Source organism: Sycon ciliatum, chromosome 1, assembly GCF_964019385.1.
Source record: "Sycon ciliatum chromosome 1, ocSycCili1.1, whole genome shotgun sequence".
In the NCBI taxonomy this organism is placed as follows: Eukaryota; Metazoa; Porifera; class Calcarea; order Leucosolenida; family Sycettidae; genus Sycon; species Sycon ciliatum.
In genome coordinates this window covers 38922204-38933275 of record NC_088643.1, presented here as the reverse complement: position 1 = coordinate 38933275, position 11072 = coordinate 38922204, and the positions used below count along the sequence as shown (strand labels likewise).

Genomic DNA, 11072 nt, shown 5'->3' with positions numbered 1-11072 from the left:
TGTCTCACTTGTTGGAGCAATTTCCCCGGTTTCTACCAGCCGAACGAGCACGGATATGTCCGCTACAAGCCATGGTAATGGGGCGCGTAGGCTCGTACAAATACCAGTATCGTTTCTGTTGTCCAATTGCCGAGCTGTTGCCGGGCATCAGTATGTATACCAGCCCGGTCGCGGCTAGTTGCGTATTGGTGCGACTGGCATGGTTTTCTCTTTTACGTGCAACCCAGGACGTGAGGTTGCCAGCTTGGAACATGGTCCGCTCTTCAGAATAAACAAAACATCCAGTTGATGACGACGAAGAGCTCAGTCGATCAACCCAGGGCAGGGTACTAGCTTGTTAGGCAACAGTTGAACACAAACTGTTAGGAGCCTTTTCAGTCTCGATAGGTCAGCTGGAGCGCTATCAGTACTCCTAGTGCGTGGTGACACGTTGTGCGGTTTGCTTGGTCTTCGATCGATGGTGTATCGTCAGATTGAGGAAGGTTCCAAGGCAGTATTCGACACTAGATCGTTAGCATTCTTACAGGTAAGTAGAAACAACAGCAGCAACGAATACTGTTACTGCACTGGTAGGCATAGCATAACTTCATAGGAATGCTGCTGCTTATTCTTACTTTGAAGTAGACTTGTAAAACATGCAGTAAGTTGCCAAGCAGAAAGAGGAAAGAGGAAGATGCGACCATTTGCTTGGGTGTGGAATGGTCCAGGCTTTCCTACGGGCTGCAGTAGGACTGTAGACCCGGATTGTGCTTCGGATATTGACTCGTGCGATGCTATGAATGCTTACCCGCCGTTTATATCATTCGAAGTCATAGCAAACAGAGTCACACTCACAGTGTCTTCGCGATGGTTTCATGTACACGTGCTAAGGTTGCACCACTGCGCGCTGCTTTAATGATAGGTGAGCTGGAGAGCAAAGGTGGTATTCTGTCTGGCTGCTGATGAGCTTGGATGGTGATAGCTTGTAGTGCGGTCAGCAGGTGTTCGTATACAACTCTGCACGCGAGCACGCCAACCGCCAGAGTTTCTACATAATATCTTGTTTAGTCGCTTCGCAGGACAAGATTGTCTGAGAACGGACGGAAAGACTAAGCGTCGACCAATTGGCTGCTCTTCCTGTCCGAGACTGAACGCCGACGTAATGTCGCTGAGCTGTGCCCGGTATGCACAACCCGCAAAACAGCTACATGATTACAGTACATATCTGGTGGCGAAGAACTAGGGGTTCAGAGTCGAACCGGTCGTAGCCTCAGGCTAATGTCTGTACAGTTGAGCCACCGTGTGCATAACTTATCCATAAGTGGATCCTGCACTTGGTAAAATTCTAACATGTTCGTTCTTCGGCGCCCGACAGCACTTTAATTAATGCGCTCCATGTACATTGTACACGTAATTATAATGTTCTCTGTGACAAGAATTAAATGCGCCACAAATGCTGGCGGTGTCTCTCTTGCCTGCAGTGGAGCAGACAAAATGGCACCAACCTCTGGGATGCGATGTTTGCAATAAAGTACGCCATCACCAGCATGCTAGGAGGGTCATATTTGGTGTAGGACCCAGGTGTTGATCATGCCTTTGTTCACTTCAAACATGAACGCAATCTTCAATTCACGTGTAGGTTAGCCTAGACTTATGGCTTTAAGCCCATGGATCCTTCCATGAGTGACATGCGAACTGTAACTATTATTGCTATTAGCCTAGACTTGCTGCAGCGAATGGGATTTTCGGTCTTTGACAACTTTGGACCTTTAGTTTGGAGGTGGGTATGATCTACTCACCTCTTTAGGAGCTGCATCTGCGCCTGTATCCTTGAGGGTGGTGGTGTTCCCACGGATGCGGAAAACTCCGTCTGGGCCTTACACCAACCGTGAATGATTCCTATTCTTCAGCTTAGACCAGTACTAGTACATTACACATCTTACGTGTACTTCTATTGGTTAGGTGTGTACTGGCTTACTGGCTAGTCTAGTGCAGGATACTATACATGTCCTGTGACTGTTTACATGTACAATGTAGTACTGTTTCATTATCCTAGTTCGTTGCATTATAAATTTATGCGATTAATAGTATTAGTGAAGCGGACATTACAAAATGATGAATGAGAATACATGTATCTAAAATGGTTGTTCCTAATCGATTTTCTTGAGACTATCATCAGGGAAAATCGTCTCACAATAGAGGCTATACGGAGAAACAAACTACTTATAGGTTATCGGATAGTGGGAAGTATACAAGGTGAGGTGTGAAAAAAAAACTAAACGATTTTCCCTGATGATAGTCTCAAGAAAATCGATTAGGAACAACCATTTTAGATACATGTATTCTCATTCATCATTTTGTAATGTCCGCTTCACTAATACTATTAATCGCATTAATAAAGTTATTGTCTCCTCGTCGCCTTTTCATATAAATTTATGATACTTCTTTTCAGCATACGTACATGTATTCCTCTAAGTCGAACACAGGCATTGTTCGTGTATACTGCGATGCGCTATGGGAATTCAGTGCGCCATTTGAGTTTCGGGGAGGTCGGGGAGGTGGGGTTGATTTCTGCCCGACGATGCACATTATACAACAGATGTGCCCTTCACCCGAGCCTTGCACCAGCATTGCACACTCAGGTGACTAAATACCGCGACGTTGCATGTACTGTCTGTATACCTTAGCCCTACATACTTTCCCTACATGAACAGATACAAGTGCTATTCGAGTAGGAAACCCTGGGTGGCACACCGGCATCCCAAATAGGCCTAAAATGGCGGAGCACATTCCCCGGCAATCGCATACCAGCTTCAGTTCTGACTGTCAGTATCTAAATTTTAATATTAGTACTGGTGGTGTTCAGCTGCATTATCACTTGTGACCGTAGGGGGGATATCAAGGAGATGGTGTGTTTCTTTCCAGGTGCTAACTTCATGCACGGTCTTTAGCCTCGCGGTGTGTCCTTGCTTCAGTTAGCAGACAGTTGTGTAACACGCAGGTCTTACACAACACAAAGCAGCAGCGTAACGCAGCTGGACGGCGGAGGATCACACGCTGCACTGCCTTCAGATCAAATTGAAGCTCGACGCGTTCATGTAGCGAGGCTAACCTGCATAGTAGCCATTGCCATGAACATAATTTATGTCAGAAGCCGATCGTGGCGTCAATACCTCCTTCAGTTCATTCTCCTAATATCAGTTGAAGCAGGTTGTACACGAATGCGAACGTGAAATGTTCTCGCAGTAACCCTAAGCCTACCTAGAACGTCCAATATCACTTGGCTAAGTTGTGCAGGATTGTATGTACACAAATGCTACACAAATACAAATACAAATACAAGTTTTTAGATCCGGCTCTGAAGCGTACTGTGTCTGTTTTTATCTCTTCTGTTCATCTTCTGCAGAGCTCTAACAAAGCAGGGAGTGTGCGCGCAACACCTGGTGTGTGGAAGAACATCCCATCCAGCTTACTGAGAGACCAAAACCATCGACGAATATCCCACCTTAAACACGACTGGTTGTGTGCGATACCAGCTGTACCAAGCCCACGGGCGACACACCAGTATCCTACTATTCCTAGCCTGGGATCGGGGCACAAAGCCGCGACGGCGACGTTACACGAAACGTGGAAAGTTTTCACTCGAGTGTGGCCCGCGTTGCTAATAAGGCAACGTCGGGTGTCCTGCGGCGCTCCCCGTTGGAAGAAAGCGGAAGATCCCGCCGCAGACCTTTCCTGCTTCTCTCCCTGGCATAGATCTTGATCACGCTGTACGCTGTGCATTGGTGTCTAGCGTGACTAGGTCAACCGTCAACCGTTTTCAGTGAGATTGCTATGCAGTATGTAAAGCTGTAGCGCTGTATATTTCATTAGGCTAGTTCTCCAGCAGTGCCCAGGACTGGCAAGCCTGGCAAGACAGTAGTCCTGTGGAAACTGAGTATCCTTGTCAGGAGACGACCCAGCTGCTGCTGAGCCTGAAGTAGTAATAGTAGGTAGCAAGAAACAAGCAAGGGTGTTTGCCAAGCAAGACTCCATCAGCAGGAACTCCGTGTAACAGCAATGGAGGCACCATGCGGTGGTCTACACTCGTTTCTGGCCAGGGTGGTGTGCTGGTTGTCTGCGAGTTGTATAATGGCGTGTGTAGGACAGATTGCCGACAATGAACGCATTCTTCAAACCAAACGACCTCCGTCTCAGACAGATGTGGTAGATTCCTTATTCCACGACCATGCCCAGTCTCTGTTGGACCCTGTAACTGGTGAAGGTAAGGGCCATAACGGAGATCTATCGGTGACTTTACCACCACGTCCACTGGACTACGTCAGGTTCGGCCAGGGTCACGGTGCGAGACCAACCTTTGACTATGGACATATGGGAGGAATGATCGGAGTAGGGTATCAACAAGGGGAGCTCAACTTACTACCTGCTGAGGGTAATGCAGCAGCAACAGCTGAGACGAAAAGAATGGGTAACAACCAACCAAGACTTCCTCCAATGGAGTCTATAGCTGCGGGAGATGCCAACGGACAAGGTAGTGCAGGTAGTAGTAGTAGTAGTCATCGAGCCATCAACACTATTCTCAACAGTGGAGCCAATCATGGTACCATACCGGGATTAATACAGGAACAATGGAGTCGTGGTGGCAGACTGAACCTGACATGCCAGCACGTCCTATGGCCAACGCATCTTCTGGAGTTGTGTGACTTCGACCCGTTGTATCGCATCGTGGGTCAACGTCAACCCAGTGTGCAAGAGTTGCTCAAACTTACACGTCATTACGCAATGATTTACGCCCAGATACGCTCTCAGACGACTGAACTCTGCGCCGACGCTGCCGTCGAGCATATCTGCCATCAGCAAGTACCGCGCTGCGAGCAGAGTGCTGTGAATTCCGTCACCGGCATGGCCGTCTGGAGTATAGAGGGTGTGAACACGCAGTGTTTCAACGTCCACCGATACTGCCACTCTCCGCAATCCAGGAGAGTTCTCAGCGAGATGAAGATCTGTACCGGTGGTGGTGACGTCATTACGGGACGGTATGAGCTCAATACGTGCAAGCCCATAGCAAATTCTGCAATGGGTGCTAGAAGATCGCGCATGCCTGGAGGCGTGGGAGGTGCATTTCGACCCGGCTTTGGTCAGCAGGCGAGAACTACTTGCACTTCCAGCGTTGCACCAGGTATACGGGTGCCCGACTTTCAGATACCGTTCTTCCAGATTCATCGCCAAATGAATGCACAGCTCATGCAATTGCAGCGAGCAGCGGCACAGGGTGCTTTGCCACGGGTTTGTCGGCAACTTGTCCAGCAGTTTACCTGTACACCTGAACAACAGTGCAGTGCGGATGGCAGACGGATGGTCTCCGGGAGAAGCAAAGAACAATGTATGGCGGTGAAGACGTGGTAAGAACACATTACACAAGTCATGGTGGGGGGGGGGGGGGGGGCGAGGGGTTGAGCCTCATGGCTTTTAAATTAAGTCGCTTCTCCGATAGATCGATCACCTTCTCACATGAGGAATGTATCGTTTAATGTATAGGGAAAGGGGAGGCGATAGCTCATATACATATACAATCATGTATACTGTCGTGAATTCCAGCAGAAATCCAAGAGAGCTCGATACCGGGAAGGTAGAGCCGTGACACACTAGTCAGAACAACAGATGGCTTGATCAGTCACAACTTCAAGTTTCATGCCATCTCAGGCACTCATCAGGTGATACAATCATGTACATGTACGAGTAACACAAGGCACAGTGACATCCGATCCACGCCACTGGCGAGTGGAGAAACCTTGCATTTTACTATTCCCAGATACAATCATGCAATACCGTCGTATGAATCACTATGGTTACAGTATTACAGTATGTACAATGCAGTGTCTGACTGGGTTTGCCAATTTCTGAGGAGATGAAAACTCAACGCAATGTACAAAACGCAGCATATGGAGATGTACTGCTGTATACATGTACGAGCATGTACAATGCACATGTTCATTTCCTTCTGCGGTACTACTAGAGTGAACGTACGTACTAGTGTGTACTAGTGTGTCGTGGGCATAGCCACTACTAATATTCGACTGCATGACTCCTGTGATATACAATTAGCTGTAAGTGGACTGACCACCAATGTTCAATGTACATGACATACATGTACATGTACATGTTATGACAGTCCACACACACATACGGCATGAAGGAGGTTTGTAGAGGTTGGTCGCAACTCCAGCAGTCCAGGTTTTTTGCTCAATGGAATCATCAGGCGACTTACCCTACTCCGCTGGCGACAGGGAACCTCTTTGTTAGGCCCTCCATGTGCACTGCTCTAGCACTCATGATGGTGATACGTAACGTCGTTACTGGTCATCTGCTGCATGTACATGTATGCTAACTACATGTGTTTGTGGGCAACATCACGCAGAGAAAACCTACATGTATGGGGATGCAGTATGCATTGGTATGGCTGTTGGGTATTACTTTTGTCACGGAGAAACATGTTTTACGTGTATGTGTGACTGTGTTCAAGTCACGGTTTCACTGATTCTAATTAACGTTACTTTGGAGGTTGTGTGGAGCCCAAAGCTTGCACGCACTAGTACCGGTAGTGGTAGAGCAGTCGACTCTGTTACACGTACACACCCGAAACATTACATGTGTCTATTGTATTGCACTTCATACGCGATGTTGTGAGAATGAGAAGTGGTAAACTATAGCTTCAAGCAGTTGTATGCTTCGTCCCAACATGGCGAAAACAATGTACAGTTGGTGTAGTGTAACTCTCATCCTGTGTATTCACGACATTCAACTAAGTAGAGAAGAGACATAACACTTACAAATGAATATACTAGTAGAAGGTCAGTTAGGCTGACGCCAGATTGAGATCAGCAAGACATACACACAGTAGTTAAACACACATGGTGATAACTACAATCATCATGTACACGTATGCAACTCCCACAGTGATGGATAATAGTCACTTCATAATAATAGGTGAAAGGCCCTCTGATGCGAACCGTTTTCTCAATACTGTACACTGCCATGCATTGTAGTCACTAGCCATCACCATGCATGTGGACATACTGACCCTTGAAAAGATCAAAGCAGTGGGTGAATGTGGCCCGCTCAAAGCCCACGCATACCAACTAAAGCTGTCGAGTCATCTCAGGTGCACGTGATATTTTCAATCTCACACAGTCAGGCCATTGAACACGGATATACCTAAATGTAACTGAATTCCATTCCCTCAACTAAGGCTTATGATTTTGTCACTTCAATTAGTCGTGATTTGTTTTGTATTCACATTCTCCTTTAACGCCGTGTACCCATGTGATGCTAGCTGATTGCCAATATACATATACATATACATTTACATTTACAAGCCCTTTTTTACCAGAAACCATGAACCTCGAGAACAGAATACTGCATGATAGAGGTGGTTGCAGACGCAACTGTGGTGGTGAAACTGGAGCATTTCCGTCGACCTGAGATCTCAGCTTCAGCGACACTTCAGTGCACCAAAAAGTGGGGAGGAGTAGGCACAAGGGGAGGGGAGGGGGGGGGGGAGTGCATTTGTATAGAGGGTGGGAAATGGAAAGATGATACATGTGATAGAGTAAAAAGGGGAGCCAGTGTGCAAGCGGAGAGGGTGTTCAGGGAGGGTTCAGAGGGCATCTGTGGCTGAGTGCCAGTCTCGACTGCGGAGAGACTTGTAGGCGCCTTCCTTGAATGCCTGCATTCCCTTCTGCGCACAATGCCAGGCAATGAACACTATACTCTATACAGTACTCGCATCAAGTGTTACTCATGTGATCATGTGATCATGTGATCATGTGTCCATCCATATGATTCTACACAGTAGCCCGCATTTCAACACTTTTTTAGCACTACTTCGAAGTACATTCATGGATAAATGTACATAATTGAGTGTGTACAAAATCATGTTCTCTACTTTGCCCTGCAGCTTACAGCAGTCTATGTTTCATTTCGCAATCGACTGTGGATCACTTCCAAGTAAACAAAGGTAAAACTGAATTCTCGATTCTTGCTCAACTCAGGAGTTATGAAACTCCTCAATACTCCTCAAGCTATGTTATTGCAGCCACCACGTGTGCAGTGTACATTCAAGTGGCGTGAACTGTCTGCATTCCAGTGATGATCTAGTTAGTACTCAGCTTCAATTTGCTGGAGGAAACTATGTTTCGATCTCTTTCGAATAATTATGTGTATCCGCGGAGCCATCCCGCCCTACCAGCTCACCGGCATGTACAAAGATGGCATTCTCAACATAACTTATGCTCAGAAATCTTAATGACTGTGACTTCTGAACAGACATATTTCCCTGTATAGTAGCAGAGATTCGCCCACTGTGCGCAGCACTCCTGGACATTACCCAGCAATTTTGAAATTCCATGGCTTATCATGAGGCTGCAGGCACACAGCGATTCTGTCTTGCCGCAGTGAATGATGAAAACTAGCATTAGAATGCTGCGTGTACGCCTGCAGGTATTGGCCGATGTGATACGTTCCTAAACATTGACTAATATGCATGCACAGAATGTGTGTGTGAGTGGGGGAGGGGGGGGGGGGGGGGGACTGCAGTGCAGACACATTCGACTAGTAGTACATGACTGTTTGAGTATAATACTCTGTCTCTCGAATCCTCTAATGGAAGAAATATTTTAAGCTAGACTGCAAATATAATGTAAACTTATTGCGATTGATGTTGTCGCTCGTTGTTCCTTTCAGTGTGGCTGAACTCGACTTGAGGCCGTCCAGACACGGTTCAGCTATTGGCATGAAGAAAGTGAAAGGTCCGCGGGGATTCTTCTTCTCCTCGGCGCCCAGACATGCACTTGATTACCCGTTACCTGTCCTTGCCGTGGCGTTTGTGCTGTCCTTCCTTGCCACATGATGCATTCCACCGCCGTATGCCTGCTCTCCTGATGTCCGGCCTGGAGTGGATCAATTGCAGACAGGAGCTTTGTGATAGTGCTCGAAGGGTATACGATTATAGCTCAAAGCTCTCAACCCGTGTCGTGTCCACACCACTACAAACACAAGTACCTTGCGTATGGTGTAGGACATTCCTCTCGGAAAGCATTCTATAATCCATCACGGCATTTGGTGATGGGCAGGTTGCCGCTGGTGCTGGCAATCCAGACTGTGGCAATCGTTCAGCACGAAAACCATGAATTCGTCTAAGTGTATGAATGCATGCGTTGGTGGCAATATTTTGGGACATTGATTGTTCGTGGACATAATAGGCAGCGGCCAAAATGTGTGTATGCATGACTGTGCGTTGGTTTGGTATGCTCCTCTGGCCTCTTCCCAGTATTACTTCCTGCCAGTTTCCAGAGAGGATCCGCTTGAATTGAAATTATTGCGTATCTTGCGTGTCAGCCATTTTCTGACTTTGATCGGACCGATATTCTACCCACACTTTAGCACTCTGTCATTTGTGTATTACAATTTGTACGCCTTGAAGTCTGAATTGCCATCAAAGGCAGTACCTATTCAGTGAATGGGAAATCTGCATACTAGTACTCTACACTGCATTGTAACGAAAAGGAGAGAGCAGTGTTCAATGTACATGTAATTGCTCTGGAGCCAATTTTGGATAGGGCTTGCGTAAACTTTAACACTCCTCGCAGACAGTTTAATTGTGCATAACAAAACCAATGTGACGCATGCTGTAATAAGGACTTCAGTCTTCTTGAGAAATGCATGTACATGTATGAATACCAGTCTTGTATAATGCCTTCTTTTAACTTTCAACAATACAGTCATGCACATGTATGTATGTACATGTATGTATGTATGTATGTATGTATGTATGTACATGTATGTATGTAATTTCAATTGAGCAACACTAACCATTTATAAGAAGTGCAAGAATCGAAGTAATTAGTTGGTTCTGCGCGTGTGCACGCGTGTGTGTGTATGTGTGATCACTGAACACACATACACACAATGTACAATGTCATGTAATTTACTTAAATTATCTCGTTCTCGGTGGCAATCTTATTGATCACATTGCCTACATGGAGCGAAACGTTAGTGTACTTCCCCAATTCCAAGTAGCATATAATAATAATACAAGAGTACAATCATTTTAACGTTAAACCAGTACTTTGTACTTTGTAGGTGAGGCACACGTACTCCGTACCGCGGGTAAATTGACAAGAAAGGAATAGGTCGTTTTATCCGCGATAAAGGCGCTATTTCTGCATCACCACAATGCATTAGTCGAAGGTCAATGCCACCATCAACTGGACAACAGCATGCGTGAGAATAGGTAGGGTCCTATGAGTCTACTCTGTACGATAGTATCAAGAGTACAGTAACCATGGTTATGTACTCTTGATACTATCCCATGCAAAGTGGAAAGTCTGCCGTACACCAGTGCCAGTGGAACACACAGCAATCCGACGTGCACTTCCCAGCAGGAATCTAGGAGAAACATAGCACAATGTTCTCCTCTTTTAAAATGGTACGCCTTGTAAGAGATCGCGCCCTTACTGCGTCTTTAGGAATCAGCAACCAGTCGATAAAGTGTTCTGCGCGGTCAGTAATTGCCCGAGGTCACGAATAAACGTTCCCGAGAACCTGCACTGAGCCCACAAGTGCATGTTCATCGTTACATGTGCGTGTTCATCGGTCGAGTGTATTGCAGCTTGATAACAGTTCATGTTCTCTTTCACACCACCGTAACGGCGTTGTCAACAATTTGTCAACAATTTGTTAACAATTATCGTAGATTCCTTGTGTTGTTGTTTGTGGGTGGAGTGTATGTTAAATGAGTTAGACGACATGTTACAGAATGCCATAAATGAGTAGATCAAAGATGTGCCTCAGTCTCCAAAGTGAAAACACCAGCCGCGTGAGCCTACACTCCCGCTGAGTGCAAGTGTATATTTTGTACAGTGTACACATCATGCAATCTATAATGATGCCCATGTTTGTGAATGTGAACAGGTAAGTGACAACGAGTCTGTGAGCTGCTAATCACCCAATACGAACACCTCAGGCTCAGTCTGCATCATACTGTACATGGTCAGTGAATAAGGGCTACAGTTGTACTTCGCCAGGCCAAACAG

At 46.3% G+C, this 11072-nt stretch overlaps 1 protein-coding gene across 1 annotated transcript; it reads left to right on the top strand.

Annotated features, from left to right (window-relative positions):
- The first annotated feature begins 328 nt into the window (after nt 1–328).
- Nucleotides 329–9848, top strand: LOC135824811 (uncharacterized). The gene is made up of 4 exons (XM_065337527.1): nt 329–526; nt 3386–5381; nt 7937–7996; nt 8722–9848. The coding sequence occupies exons 2-4, from the start codon at nt 4039–4041 to the stop codon at nt 8885–8887; spliced, it is 1569 nt and encodes a 522-aa protein (XP_065193599.1). The 5' UTR covers nt 329–526; nt 3386–4038; the 3' UTR covers nt 8888–9848.
- The last annotated feature ends 1224 nt before the right edge of the window (nt 9849–11072 follow it).

Coding starts and splice junctions, on each gene's coding strand:
- LOC135824811 (XM_065337527.1), top strand. CDS start 4,039: ATGGAGGCACCATGCGGTGGTCTACACTCGTTTCTGGCCAGGGTGGTG. Junction 5,382..7,936: donor TGTATGGCGGTGAAGACGTG/GTAAGAACACAT, acceptor TTTGCCCTGCAG/CTTACAGCAGTCTATGTTTC. Junction 7,997..8,721: donor TCACTTCCAAGTAAACAAAG/GTAAAACTGAAT, acceptor TGTTCCTTTCAG/TGTGGCTGAACTCGACTTGA.